Here is a 15804-nt window from a genome sequence, read left to right on the forward strand (position 1 = left end):
TGACTTCCTCTACATCACTGTGGTATGTTACAACACTATTATGGCAGGCCAAGGAACTTTTACTGAATGCTGCACTACGCTCATTGGGCACGGAGCCATTCGAGAACCGACGTGTGAACGTCCTCAGTGTTGGGAAATCTCTTTGGCCACCCGATCGTCTTGTAGCTTGCCGAAAAGATGGAGGTCTCATAGTGCAAGATCTGGACTTCCTGTTCAGCATCACCACTGTAGGTGCTACTTCGCTCAAATTGTTGGCACTATTTCATTACGGCTGGACGTGACGTTACATTTGGTCGTTTGGCTGTCAGAATTACACGATGAATATGTGTGCAATTTAGACATTTTGCCCACAAGAATCGTGCCGTCCAGCGTACTTTAACTTCGGACCACATTTCCAGTTTCTGCGCCATTTCAATCGCACGCTATGTTTCGCTTCGTACGTCAGCAGAAACGTTCCTGCAGGAAACCCGGAGCATTTACTCTCTCCTGAAATTGCGCGGCTCATATTGTGCGGTGGTGGGACGACGTGTGCGTAACTTACTCCTTGAATTTCCCAGGCAAGATCATTCTTTCCTGTTTTCAACTGTGATCGAAGTAATGTAGAAGCCGTAATGTATGGCACGACAAAAACTATTTCTTCACATTCACTACAGTGATTATAAAGTACACATAGGTACTTTTAAAGGGCAGCATTCTTTCGGGCTGAGTAAGGGTACGGAAAGAAACAGGCTGTGTTATAGCTTAAGATTAATCTCAACTTTTACGTCGAGTGGTTTCGTGAAGTTTTAATCCTGCCTTACCGAGTACTCCTTCGTGGGCTAATGTTCTGTGCCACTTGGCAGTGGAAGACAGCAAAAGGAAGGCCGAAGTTTTAAATTCCACTTTTAATAAATCGTACAAACACACCGTCGTTTGACCATCGTACAGAGCCCCGTATGGATGACGTGGTAATAAGCATCCTAAGCATAGAGAAACAACTGAAAGAGTTGAAACAAGTAAGTCGCCAGGTCCTGGCGGAATTACAATAACGTTTTACAAAGAGTACTCTACGTCATTGGCCCCTTACTTAGTTTGCCTTTATAGAGAATCTCTCAACCAGCGCAAAGTGTCAATCGAGTGGAAAAACGAGCAGGTGACTCCTATACATAAGAAGGTTAAAAGACAGTATCCTAAACGTCGTTCTGCTGCAGAATTCTTGAACATATTCTCTTTTCCAATACAATAAATCTCCTTGAGATCGAAAAGCTCACTTCCACGAATCAGCTCGGCTTTAGAAAGCATCGTTCGTGCGAAACTCAGCTTGCTCTTTTCTCACATGATACATTGCAAACTATGGATGAAAGAACACAGGCAGATTACATAATACGAGCTTTCCGAAAAGCACTGCAGACTGCAGACTGTTGACGAAGATACGTGCATATGGAACAGGCTCCTAGATACGTGAGTAATAGAACCCAGTATTTTGTCCTCGACAGCGAATGTTCAACGGAGAAATTTTGTGGTAAGTCCTTGGGCGACCAAACTGCTGAGGTCATCGGTCCCTAGATTTATTCATTACTTAATCCACTTACCACGTGAACTGTGGTAAGGTGCCCTAGACCTCGCGGCTACCACGCGCGGTCATCGGAGACAGGAGTAACGTGTGGAGTGCCCCAGAGAAGTGTGACAGGACCTTTGATATTTTATATACACTCCTGGAAATTGAAATAAGAACACCGTGAATTCAAGGTCCCAGGAAGGGGAAACTTTATTGACACATTCCTGGGGTCAGATACATCACATGATCACACTGACAGAACCACAGGCACATAGACACAGGCAACAGAGCATGCACAATGTCGGCACTAGTACAGTGTATATCCACCTTTCGCAGCAATGCAGGCTGCTATTCTCCCATGGAGACGATCGTAGAGATGCTGGATGTAGTCCTGTGGAACGGCTTGCCATGCCATTTCCACCTGGCGCCTCAGTTGGACCAGCGTTCGTGCAGGACGTGCAGACCGCGTGAGACGACGCTTCATCCAGTCCCAAACATGCTCAATGGGGGACAGATCCGGAGATCTTGCTGGCCAGGGTAGTTGACTTACACCTTCTAGAGCACGTTGGGTGGCACGGAATACATGCGGACGTGCATTGTCCTGTTGGAAAAGCAAGTTCCCTTGCCGGTCTAGGAATGGTAGAACGATGGGTTCGATGACGGTTTGGATATACCGTGCACTATTCAGTGTCCCCTCGACGATCACCAGAGGTGTACGGTCAGTGTAGGAGATCGCTCCCCACACCATGATGCCGGGTGTTGGCCCTGTGTGCCTCGGTCGTATGCAGTCCTGATTGTGGCGCTCACCTGCACGGTGCCAAACACGCATACGACCATCATTGGCACCAAGGCAGAAGCGACCCTCATCGCTGAAGACGACACGTCTCCATTCGTCCCTCCATTCACGCCTGTCGCGACACCACTGGAGGCGGGCTGCACGATTTTGGGGCGTGAGCGGAAGACGGCCTAACGGTGTGCGGGACCGTAGCCCAGCTTCATTGAGACGGTTGCGAATGGTCCTCGCCGATACCCCAGGAGCAACAGTGTCCCTAATTTGCTGGGAAGTGGCGGTGCGGTCCCCAACGGCACTGCGTAGGATCCTACGGTCTTGGCGTGCATCCGCGCGTCGCTGCGGTCCGGTCCCAGGTCGACGGGCACGTGCACCTTCCGCCGACCACTGGCGACAACATCGATGTACTGTGGAGACCTCACGCCTCACGTGTTGAGCAATTCGGCGGTACGTCCACCCGGCCTCCCGCATGCCCACTATACGCCCTCGCTCAAATTCCGTCAACTGCACATACGGTTCACGTCCACGCTGTCGCGGCATGCTACCAGTGTTAAAGACTACGATGGAGCTCCGTATGCCACGGCAAACTGGCTGACAGTGACGGCGGCGGTGCACAAATGCTGCGCAGCTAGCGCCATTCGACGGCCAACACCGCGGTTCCTGGTGTGTCCGCTGTGCCGTGCGTGTGATCATTGCTTGTACCGCCCTCTCGCAGTGTCCGGAGCAAGTATGGTGGGTCTGACACACCGGTGTCAATGTGTTCTTTTTTCCATTTCCAGGAGTGTATAAATAAATGATACGGCAGAGAGGGTGGGCAGCAATCTGCGGTTGTTCGTTGAAGATGCTGTGCTGTAGAGGATGGTATCGTAGATAACTGACTGTGGGTTGATGCAAGACAATCTCGACAAAATTTCTAGTTGGTGTGATGAATGGCAGCTGGCTCTTAATGTAGAGAAATATAAGTGAATGCGGAAGAAGTCCTTCCTGGCGCCAAAGCCTAACTAACTAACTAAGAATCCTTTCTGTGTCTAGACTGAATCTTCAGGAGTGAGAAGGTTTTCAAAATGTTTGTGTAGCATGTATCTGAAGAGGGGCGTAGGTTTCAGCACAGTATTTACCTATTTGGATGTGGGAACCCAACTCAAGAGCACATCCCATCTGTTCGGCTCACCAGCTATTGAGGCGGGATAAACCAGCGGCAGGCTTGCCCTCACTAATCCCACAAGCGCCACGTCGATGCCCCCGAGTATCTGGGCGGATGTTTAATCACTGCTCACTTAACAGTTAAAAACTTAAAGTGTGTAGCATGTTGGTGCCCATATTAGGTAAATACGGTTTTTGTTATATGTGGCTCGGTGGCTCAGTGGCAAAGCGACGCACTGTGGATCGAATGGTCTCGGATTCCACTCGCTTATCACTTATTTCGCATCTGTCATTGCTGGTTGTTCTGAAAAGTGCCGAATTCTATGGTGGTTGGAAGTTCACGTTAAACAGTAGTTCCCTCTGTCACTGGCTGCGTGAATGAGCTCGAAGAGCAACACCTAGTAGAGCGATAAGGACGTCAAACGAATCCTCGGTAACAGTTTTACCTGAGTTTTATTCACCCTGCCTTTACATGCTATACTCTTTTCGCTCCGTATTGCAGACACAGCGTGTCTCGTGTCTCCGTGCGCTCTTATTTAAGTCGCCGCTACCCAGGTATACATTACAAGAAGTGCACTTTCATTCAAGTACATTTACACAAGGATTTCAATAAAAAACTTTTCATTGTGTGCTATTTTTTGAAATTCTTCAGGGTGAACTGTCTAAATCGCCATTTCATTCGAACTGTTTGCAGATCAGTCTCTGTCATCATGAAAAGCGTCGGCAGTAAAATCATTGTACTCTCGTTTTGACTTAAACATTTCTCTGAAAGCTCTACAATCTCTTCTTCAGAAAAGGACTGTGCATGATGAAATAGCATTTCGCGCATACTAACATGGAAGTAATAATTACAACCTTTCAACAGAACTGCTACAGTTCTGCAGCTCTTTAACACAAGCTTCCTAATGGCTACGCAACTAAAGATGCCTAGTAGAGTCAGATTCGGGAATGGAGCATGTGAGGTGTATGAAAAATCGTGTCGAATGAGGTTCGACATCGGAATGGAAAACAAAATTAGTAGTGTTGAGCGCCACTCACCGTAGGAGTGGGAAGGATTAAAATAACACATTTTAATATAATATGAAGGCGTATTGTTGAACAGAGACCCCGCATTTGATCAGTGTTACCGACGTAGTACCCTGGTACACTACTCTGTGCATCTTTTTACTTGACAAGAGATGTGGAACTCGTTCGATATCATTTCGACGACAGAAACGTTCGTATCATCTATGGAACATGCAACTAACTAAGAATCCTTGATTAAGTGGAGAACGTTTGAGGCAGGTTCAATGTCTTTCATCGCATTATCAAGTGTTGACAACGAAGGGAGACTCGGTTGGCATCCACAGAGCTGCGCCGTCCGTCGTCGCTTGTACGGCTGTGGGCACGGATTGTCCCTCTCGCAAGAACGCGCGTGGAACGGACGCGCTACCAGAACTGCGCCTCTCGGGACAAGAAGGGCGCGGGCCGACCCGCCTTGCAAGAACACCGTCCGGCGCCGGCCACATAAATCAGCTCCTCACGGCTCAATACGCGGCCTTCCGCCGCCGGAGGACGCCGCCGCGGCAGTGCCCGCCTCGCGCGCCCGCTGCCCCTCCCTCGCCGCGCCGCCCCCACCAACGTCGTCTGCGAGCGCAGGCGCCGCTCGCCATTGGACGGCACGCCCCGCCTCGCCCCGCCCACCGTCCTCTCACCCCCCTGGCCCCGCCCAGACGGCCCGTTAGTAGAGAGACGCTGCAAACGGCGGAATCGATGCTGGAAGGCAAGGACAAAAACCTGCCTCCGACCCCCCTGCGGGGCCCTTATCAAGCTTTTCAATGGGAGATTGCACGGCGAAGAGGCAAGGGGTTGAATATATATGAGTGCTCGCAGCCACCACCTCCGCGCCTCTCCCCTCTGTACTGGCCGCTCTCTACGTTTATGTGTGTGTGCTCCGAGAGAGACCCCGGAGAGGCATCGAACGTTTCTTTCCTTTTATCCCCCTCTCCCTCCCCAATCCCCCTCCCCGTTCTCTTGCTCTTCCGTATCGTTTCACCCCTTCCTCATCCTGCCGCAACGCTCGGAAAAGTTTTACGCGAAAATGATCCTTATTCGCGGACACGATCCCCATAATCTTTATGCGGTTAACTCGAATGTGCGTAAGTCATTCCCCAATACGGCGTTATGAAGTAGTCGTCGCGCTGTCTCGCTCGTTCCTCGCTCCCTCTATCCCATCTTCCTCCGTCCGCCCGCCGCGCTGCACCCCGTTTTTCTTTTCGCACGTCCATTTTCTTCCTTCTTTTTTTCCGCGTGCTAGCTTACTCTCTTCGCGCTAGTCATAGCGACTGCGTTGTGGCGCGACGGTGAGGGGTGGGGAGAAGGGAGGGAAGTGGGACCGGTTGCCGCTGGCGGGCGGTAGAAACTGGGCAAGAAGAGGGCATTAAGAGTCTGCCAAGTCGGTATTGGCTTGTTATTATCTGAAAAGCCGGGCTGCGCCTGGCGGGGGTTACGGGCGTCGGAGTAGGGAAGGAGCGGCGGTGTAGCGGTGGCCGGTCGCTGTAGCCTGCCGGGTGGGAGGCCGCCCCCAGTTGTTCTCGTCGCGCAGGGAGGAGCGATTTTTATTGTTATTATTATGATTATTAGCGGCGGCGCGAGCCAGGGGTGGGGGGCAGGTTGGCGGTCCTGAGCGCCCGCCGAGTCGCCGCTCTCGCAGTGGCGCATTCGACCACGTGGCCTGCGGACCTGCGCTGGCAGTGCTGTGTGGACAGGCGGCAGCGCGCACGTGCGCAAGGAAGTGGCAAGCGCTAACGGTAGTTCCACTCTGCTAATCTTCTGCGAGAAGGTACAGACGCTACCCGGGACTACCAACAGTGTTACCCTGTACGAGTGATTGTTAGTGTCGTGGCAGTAACCAGAAAACATCTGCGTCTCGCGGAGATGCTTAAACTGTTTTTGAACTTGATTTGTGTCTTAAATCAGCGGAACTTCACTAGTGAAAAATTTCGGCCGAGAGACTGGGAATTTGTCGACTTGGCTCGTAATGTAGTGCTAGTCTGCCGGTAAGGCGTCGGAGCGAGAAGGGAGACATGTACCCGAACTTGCTAGGGTCGCCGTTTTACCACCATCATCATCACCACCACCACCATCACCACCACCACCAGAGCATGTTGAAGAGCTCGCCGTTCCTGATGGACAACCTGCTGTCGACCAAGGGTGACGGCAAGTGCGCCGCCTACGGCCAGCTGCAGCCGCCCCCGCACGCGCCGCCGCCGCCAGGGGCGAGCGCCGCCCCCGCTGAAGGCACGCTCACCGTGGGCATCACGGCGTCCTACTCGATTGTGGCGGAGGCGCGCCGCGGCGCCGCGCCCGCGGCCCCGGGTTCGTGCCCCGGCGGCGATACCCACCAGCCGCACGGCCGCTACCCGTCGGTCGCCGGCGACGCCGCCTGCTGCCCGCCGGAGCTGGACGACGCGCGCCTTGAGACGCCGCCCCCGCCACCCCCGACGTCCGTGTCCGCCCCCAGCCTCATCTCCGCCTCCGACACCACGCCGTCGCCCAAGCCGATTCTCAAGTTCAGCGTCAGCGCCATACTGGGAGACGCCAAACCGCCGCCGTGCACAGGTAACAGCATCACCTCTGCCACAATTACATCACTGCTTGGCGTTGCCAGAAGTATTAAGTCCCTTTACTTAACCCTTTCGGGGTTACAACTCATTTTACTGGCATTTGAAAACTAGTAGCTCAAAAATGCTCTTCATTCATGGCTAGTACTGCACTTTCACTGCCAAAAAATTGGGTTGACGAATTGAAAGTCAGGGTGATAGAACACATGGAACCCAGAAGTCTAACTAGACGCAAGTTTTCGTTGAAGTTAGGATTTTCAGACCTCAATCTCTATTTGTATATGAGCTTTATACCAATTACGAGAAAAGTAGATATAACAGGTCAGTGTCAAAACACATTTACAATGATGTCAATGAAAAACTTGACTGAGTCTGAATCAGAAATTTTCTTACCAAAGTTTCATGGCGGCTTAGACGTACCATGCACATTGCATTATCTACATTGACAATCTAATAGAATTACTGACAAATGCAGTTATGTTTCAAAGTGATGCCTATAGTGTAGAAGGGAAAACATTAAATCACTTCAGACTACCTTGAAACGGGGGAAGATAGTGAAGTGATTTGATTTTTATAAAACAAATGCGCTGTTCCACCTGTAAACACATCTCATGTCGCTTTATAATTTTCAGTCTTCTGTGAATCCATCGCATTTTTCTCTAGATTCCGAAAGCTTCGCACTGATTGTAGCAGCAGACGTATCTGGGAAACAATCGAGTCAACTCTCAGATCTGCGCATTTCTTCGGTGGTGTAATATGACCCATAAACCATGAAAGGGTTAGTAGAGAAATAAATATAAATAATACAGTTCTCTGCATCAGTATCTCTTTCATTGTACCACAACCCATTTGGATGGTTCACAGTATCATTTTCAGATGGAAAAATATGACCACGGATTCAGGCACTATCGCTCTTGCGCAACAAAAGTGGGTCTTTATTCACAAGAAGTATCGCCTGTTATCGAGGAGGGATCTCAAGTTATTCCAGAGTTATATATTTCCAGAAGCCTCTTGACACCATTCTAATAACACAGTCTTCCACGTGAATACAGAAAAATAAGAAACACACTGTATCGCAAAAATTTAAAGGATATCGAAACAACAAAATACCGAGGAGTTACAATTACCAACAACTCACAGACAGAATTTTGTTGTCATAGCACTTAGAAGGTGCAACAAATCTCATAAAGGCGCAGCTTGCACTACGCTAGCACATTCTGTTCTGGAGTACTGCTGCGCGCTGTGGGACCCTTACCAGATAGGACTGACGGAGGACAATGAAGAGGTTCAGAAAGGGGTACTCGTTCTGTATTATTACGAAATAGGGTAGAGAGTATAGTGGATATGGTATTAGAATGGCAATCAATAAAACGAAGGATATTTTCATTGTGACGAGATTATTTCAAGAATTTTCAATCATAAAATCTCCTCCGAATGCCAAAATATTTTCCTGATTGTGACCTAAGTGGAGAGCTACGGCCATAGTCATAAAACAATTCATAGCTCTCACGGAGAGGTGTCATTTTTCTCACGCAGTATTCAGTGGTGGAACAGTAAACAAATAGCCGATTGTTGTTCTGCGCACTCTATACGAAGCACTTTAGTGTGAAGTGCAGAGTAATCGTGTAGATGTGGAAGTCGATGTAGGTGCATTCTAGACGTTACTACAGAGTACAGACGGCTTTTCATAGCTGAAGAGCATCTGAGAAAAATATTACTTTTAGTCTTTTGAGGTAAAGTAGAAGCAAATAGTTGTTTCATACAAAGAATAACTTACGCACAGAGAAGAATACACACAACAAATAGTACTATGCACAATATATTTGGTTCTACTTCATGTCAAAAGACGAAACATAACCTGCTGTGCTCTGCGAAAATGCTCTGTGTAAATGTCAAGAATGTAACTTAGTAATTCCTCTTCTGAAGATGGTGTGAATAAAGGAACGCGTGTTGGTACAATAAACAACGGACTGTCTAAGAACATTATTTCCATTATATTTAATTATCAGTGGCAGTGCTCACTATGGAGTCCTTTGTGGACGAAATAAAGAAAGAAAACTCGGAACATAACATTGCGCCGTATACATCCAAAGAAGAGTAATTATGTTGAATCTTGTAGCAGCAACTTCTTTAGACACATATTGAATCATGTAATGTGAATGTGACGTCTCATATATTGTCATATGCCACTTGGTACACTATGGAGATGTCCCGATGTATTCATTTACATGCAGCGCAGCATACATAATCGCAGCATAAGATACTCATTTCCAGTTCACATTATCTGAGTCATCTTAGCCAACAAGCTCGCTTAGGCAGGTCTTTTCTTTGATGAATGACCAGTTTTGTTTTCTTGGAATGGAGGTGGCAAATGAAGTGCACCCATTAGGTAGTATGCCTGTCAGTAAAGTCATTACGACTTGGAGCTGCCCAGTTGCTGGAAAGCCTGTAAATGTACAACTACGAGAGAGAAGATAGATCAGGTAAAGCGTAGATAATAATTATACAGTAATAATAATGATTAATGCCGTGTTTTCAAGGTGCAAGCTACAACTATATATTTAGATTGAGCCGGTTTTCGCAAAATATTAATCGATTTCGATCAAACGCCTGCATGTTTAAATCTCGCACTTTTTCTGTGGCTGTATCTCGCGTGTCGATTAACCATATACCCGTTCGCATTTCTCTTATTTCTAAACACTAGCTATACCCTTTTATCCAAACCCTTTGTGGATCGTACATATATAGCAGGTACAAGCGTAAATTAGTTTTATAAGCAGTCTGTCGCATAGGCAGACTGCAGTTTCTTAAAATCCTACCGTTTAATTAGAATATTTCCCTTTTCGTGTAAAACTTCTCGTTCCATTTCTCAAGTTACCGTATCTTATTACTCCCATATATTTGTACTACAGCTGATAAATTAAGAGTGCAATCAAAGGTTGTCATGCTTTTTAAGTTTCATGAACACCGCTTTAGATTGATATTTGCGTTGACTGATATTTTGTTAAGAACCTACAATAAAAAAAAAATGGTTCTGAGCACTATGAGACTCAGCTTCTGAGGTCATCAGTCCCCTAGAACTTAGAACTACTGAAACCTAACTAACCTAAGGATATCACACACATCCACGCCCGAGGCAGGATTCGAGCCTGCGGCCGTAGTGATCGTGCGGTTCCAGACTGCAGCGCCTGGAACCGCTCGGCCACCCCGGCCGGCACCTATAATATGTTTCTACATTTTTATCGGATAATATCTCCTAAGGATCAGAAGTTTCTGCTAAGGCATTCCGCTAAATCAGTGGCACAAAACGTTAACAGTACTAACCCTTGTCACACATACTTGTGAAAGACACAAATTGCTTCTATCCTACTGATCATCTCTTGTCCACGATAATGTGATGCGTCCTGCGTCAGAGTCGACCTAAACCTTTCTAGATATAGCATTTAAACTTGTAATCCTTCGCATGCTCTCTTGCAAAAATGCACAGAAACTGTTCTGAAAATATGGAGACACGAAATCCAGCTACTGATTAGAATAAAGGGCCTAAAGAGCGCTAATTGGGTAAGACATAATACACTCCTGGAAATTGAAATAAGAACACCGTGAATTCATTGTCCCAGGAAGGGGAAACTTTATTGACACATTCCTGGGGTCAGATACATCACATGATCACACTGACAGAACCACAGGCACATAGACACAGGCAACAGAGCATGCACAATGTCGGCACTAGTACAGTGTATATCCACCTTTCGCAGCAGTGCAGGCTGCTATTCTCCCATGGAGACGATCGTAGAGATGCTGGATGTAGTCCTGTGGAACGGCTTGCCATGCCATTTCCACCTGGCGCCTCAGTTGGACCAGCGTTCGTGCTGGACGTGCAGACCGCGTGAGACGGCGCTTCATCCAGTCCCAAACATGCTCAATGGGGGACAGATCCGGAGATCTTGCTGGCCAGGGTAGATGACTTACACCTTCTAGAGCACGTTGGGTGGCACGGGATACATGCGGACGTGCATTGTCCTGTTGTAACAGCAAGTTCCCTTGCCGGTCTAGGAATGGTGGAACGATGGGTTCGATGACGGTTTGGATGTACCGTGCACTATTCAGTGTCCCCTCGACGATCACCAGAGGTGTACGGCCAGTGTAGGAGATCGCTCCCCACACCATGATGCCGGGTGTTGGCCCTGTGTGCCTCGGTCGTATGCAGTCCTGATTGTGGCGCTCACCTGCACGGCGCCAAACACGCATACGACCATCATTGGCACCAAGGCAGAAGCGACTCTCATCGCTGAAGACGACACGTCTCCATTCGTCCCTCCATTCACGCCTGTCGCGACACCACTGGAGGCGGGCTGCACGTTGTTGGGGCGTGAGCGGAAGACGGCCTAACGGTGTGCGGGACCGTAGCCCAGCTTCATGGAGACGGTTGCGAATGGTCCTCGCCGATACCCCAGGAGCAACAGTGTCCCTAATTTGCTGGGAAGTGGCGGTGCGGTCCCCTACGGCACTGCGTAGGATCCTACGGTCTTGGCGTGCATCCGTGCGTCGCTGCGGTCCGGTCCCAGGTCGACGGGCACGTGCACCTTCCGCCGACCACTGGCGACAACATCGCTGTACTGTGGAGACCTCACGCCCCACGTGTTGAGCAATTCGGCGGTACGTCCACCCGGCCTCCCGCATGCCCACTATACGCCCTCGCTCAAAGTCCGTCAACTGCACATACGGTTCACGTCCACGCTGTCGCGGCATGCTACCAGAGTTAAAGACTGCGATGGAGCTCCGTATGCCACGGCAAACTGCCTGACACTGACGGCGACGGTGCACAAATGCTGCGCAGCTAGCGCCATTCGACGGCCAACACCGCGGTTCCTGGTGTGTCCGCTGTGCCGTGCGTGTTATCATTGCTTGTACAGCCCTCTCGCAGTGTCCGGAGCAAGTATGGTGGGTCTGACACACCGGTGTCAATGTGTTCTTTTTTCCATTTCCAGGAGTGTATTTTTTGGTACCAAGTTGGTTGCTGTGGAAAAGATCGTTCTAACCCAGCTAATGGCAATTCCAATTCCAATTTGTAGAAAATTATTCTTACTGGGAATCGCTCTGGAAGTATTCTCAGTCAGAGGTTAGCGTGTATTTTGAGTAGACGACACAGCTGGCGGATTCGTGTACGCATGGTTGACGCTGGAGTATACATCTTAACTGTTCGCACTTCATTTATCGTATTTTGTACAGACTTTTATTAGATATAACGCCTATCAGAAAAGGAACGTTATCAGCGCAAGTGATGACTATTGTGTATTGCTGCGGATCGTTCGCTGGTGAAGCCTTTTGCGACCGTATCATTACTTTCGGATACCTAATACCGTTTAATCTTCGAACGTAATTTAGTCATTTTATCTGATTTGCTCGGATCTCTTCCAATATATTCATTACGTCTCATTTGAGTAGTTTGCAGCTTAATTAAGGGTGTGATCTATTTATGTGTGTCCTAAAATCGCTGAGTGGATTCTTCGTTTTTGTTTTCTGTCAGGTTTCAACAATGCTGCGTAGAGGACCGTAGGATCTCAAATCCCATGAACCACTCAATTTTATTATATTTTCTCTGAAGTACTGGATGGCACACATATGATGTGTGCTTATTTCTCTCACTGTTCGTCTTACACACTACGAGACCTACCAGTTTTTTTTTTGTAAGGTTATGTGATTGTCTATTCTTGGCGATCGACTGGAGTAGAATTTCGGTATTTGGTGAAGGCAGATACGGTGTCTTCGTAAGTACTACAGGGTCCATGTCGGCATAAAATGTTGGCGAATCTGACAGTGCTCGATTCCACGAAGTCTCTTTTAGTTATAACACCAACTTCTTAATCAAATGATCGTATTTGTCTTGGCACAGCCATTTCCAGAACTCTACATTTTCTGTTCTGCTTACCTACGAAGCCAAAAGGTAATAAAAAATTTTTCTTTCTTTTTTCTTTTAAATTGATTGGGAAGTCTTAAGAAGGTGTATATCAACTTTATAAGCAAATGCAGAAACTTTATAAAGAAATTATGTCAGAAACCTTAAAAAACTGAGGCAAGGTGGTGTTTTCCTTTTCTTCTCGTCGTACAATGGAATGTCAGAGGTAACTTCCACACTGTAAACTCATTCTTCTGCTCAGCTTCTCGTTACGTACGTGAATCAAAACCAAATTCGCAGAATATTTCAGTAACCAGTTATACTTTGTTTAAGGAGACGAAAATTTCGTTTGAATGAAACTAGTGAGAATAAAGGTTTTTAACAACATAACGCGAAGAGGAAAGTTTCTGAAGAAATATCTTTAAACTGGACATCTTCCCTGTTTCCCAATAAAAACGTCGTAAATGGTGGCCGAGCTACTGATGAGTATTACCCGAATGCTTTGCGTAAGTATCCATTCATTGCTTCTCACGACACCTCAAAAGCAATGTTGAATTTAATTGATATCTGATGTAGGAAGAGATGTGCAACGAAACTGTTAATGCTGGAAAACAATCTGTGAGAACCAATGGATCGGGTGAAAATTTTTATTTAGAAGATGAAACCATTCTACCAGCGATCGCAGTAGACTGTGTTGTATCTTAGATTGTTCCTTGCGATCGATAAAACATTGTGAACTTCGGTTCACATTCAGAAGCATTTCATCCGAACGTAATGACAACGTCAAAGCCGGCCGGTGTGGCCGAGCGGTTCTAGGCGCTTCAGTCTGGAACCGCGCGACCGCTACGGTCGCAGGTTCGAATCCTGCCTCAGGCGTGGATGTGTGTGTGATGTCCTTAGGTTAGTTAGGTTTAAGTAGTTCTAGGTTTTAGGGAACTGATGACCTCAGATGTTAAGTCCCATAGTCCTTAGAGCCATTTGAACCATTTGACAACATCAAAGGTTCTCCTCTGCAGTTTGAGTGGTGACGCCGACAACGGAACAAAACGTCAAACTCAAGCACATCAAAGGATACTGAGACAAATCGTTTAGCCTTACTAAATTAACTGCTTATTTCTTAACACAAACAAATATGTGCATATTGTCCCGTACGTATCATGCAAATGTTACATGCAATTTCCAGTGTGAACATATCGTCAAAGAACGACTCAATACGACAAAAATTAAGAACAAGATAGGGAATATAAACCAACTTAAAATGCACGAAAACTGAAAGTCGGAAAAAATAACGTCGGAATCGGCAAAAAAAACATCAATTTTTTTCCTGTCTGTAACTAGATATGAGTGTTAGTACGTATCTTACTAATTTTTGAAAATCAGTATTACTCGTGAGATATATAAATTTAAAAAAAAAACTGTAAGAAGAAAGGACGCGCCTCTGGCAACCAGGAATGTTACGAATATGTAAGATAAAGGAGAGTACCATAAAGCATCGAAAAAAAGTAGTCAGTGGCATCAGCCTTATTATCTCTCGGTGTATCCATCCGAAATGAAGTAAAACGTAGCTAATCTTGAAACAGGAAAACCAAACGCCAGACGGCAGTCAATGGGTAGGTTTTTGAACAACATAAATTACTTAACGAATAAATACAGTGCAACACTTTGTTGCAGCTCACTGTCGGTGTAGTTGTTTTTGAGACTCCTGCTGCTAAGTGGTAGTGGTTGTAGAGATTGAAAAATTCAGTAATATCCCCACGATTCATGAACGTCTCGTCTAGTTGGCCGAAAGAATGACAAACCACTTTTCAGAGAGAGCTTCTAAAAAAGAAGGCATCAGAAAACATCTGTGCGTTTAAAACTACATTGCTAACCTGATAGCGTGCATGAAATATGGTGATAAAATATGAAAGATTATGTTCTCGATTGCTTTTATGGTACTTCCTGAGAATTATTTTAAATACCGCCGTGTTTCTCGAATGATTTTACAACGATAAAAATGCGGTAACAAAGGGCGAATATTGAATCTGGGAGGGATTTCCTTACATTTCTTTGTCACAAATACACCACTTACACGGACTATAATATAATTGCAGTATGTTTTGGAGAGCATTCTATGACCAGTTGAAAGTAAGTCCTGCTAGTATGTAAAATAAAGAAGAAAATGGCGGCGTCTGAAGATGTTGTCGAAACGCATCATAAATACGGAATATTATAAAATATTATTCGTCGGCATCGCTATCATTAGAAACAGGGTTCAGCTCACGAGGCAAGATTATAGGAAATCGGCTGCGGCTTTGCTGAACATACCGTCTCATAATTCCCCGTGACGGATCTGAGGAAACTACAAGAAACCTATATCAAGATGGCTGATAGGAATTTCTCTTGCTTCTTTATTATCGCTTACTTATTACCCCCGACATTAAGCTGTATGAAACAGTGATTGGCAACATAAATGCGAACGATTATTATGTGTAATGGACGCACCTTCACAAGAAATAATGAGACGTTGAATTAATTAGAATTAAGAGCGAATATTTGTCTCAGTGGAACAGGCTTTTAGTTTATATTGAGACTTCCTAGCAAGAAACTGTAACTTGTTTTCTTATCCTGTCGGTGAGCCGTTTGTCTCAGAATGTTGAGAAAATTTCTGTGTGATAATGATATCAGTAGTCAGACAAGTTTTGTTATAGGAATCGAAGAAGCTCCCTGTACCAGTAAACAATATTCTTACAGATGACTGTCTCAAATATTAAGACCCCATTCAGTGTAAACGTTCGAGTGAAAACAGTCATCATATATCCAAACAACTTGTGATCACCGTCCAAAAGTTGTG

General features: G+C 46.6%; 1 protein-coding gene across 1 annotated transcript in view; it reads left to right on the top strand.

Annotated features, from left to right (window-relative positions):
* The first annotated feature begins 6535 nt into the window (after window positions 1-6535).
* Window positions 6536-15804, top strand: part of LOC126285133 (homeobox protein DBX1-B-like) — a 212517-nt gene continuing 203248 nt past the window's right edge. The window contains exon 1 of the mRNA XM_049984454.1: window positions 6536-7070. Within this exon, the coding sequence (XP_049840411.1) occupies window positions 6536-7070 (535 nt within the window). The remainder of the gene's footprint in view (window positions 7071-15804) is intronic.

The sequence above is a fragment of the Schistocerca gregaria genome, chromosome 8 (assembly GCF_023897955.1).
Source record: "Schistocerca gregaria isolate iqSchGreg1 chromosome 8, iqSchGreg1.2, whole genome shotgun sequence".
Taxonomy (NCBI): domain Eukaryota; kingdom Metazoa; phylum Arthropoda; class Insecta; order Orthoptera; family Acrididae; genus Schistocerca; species Schistocerca gregaria.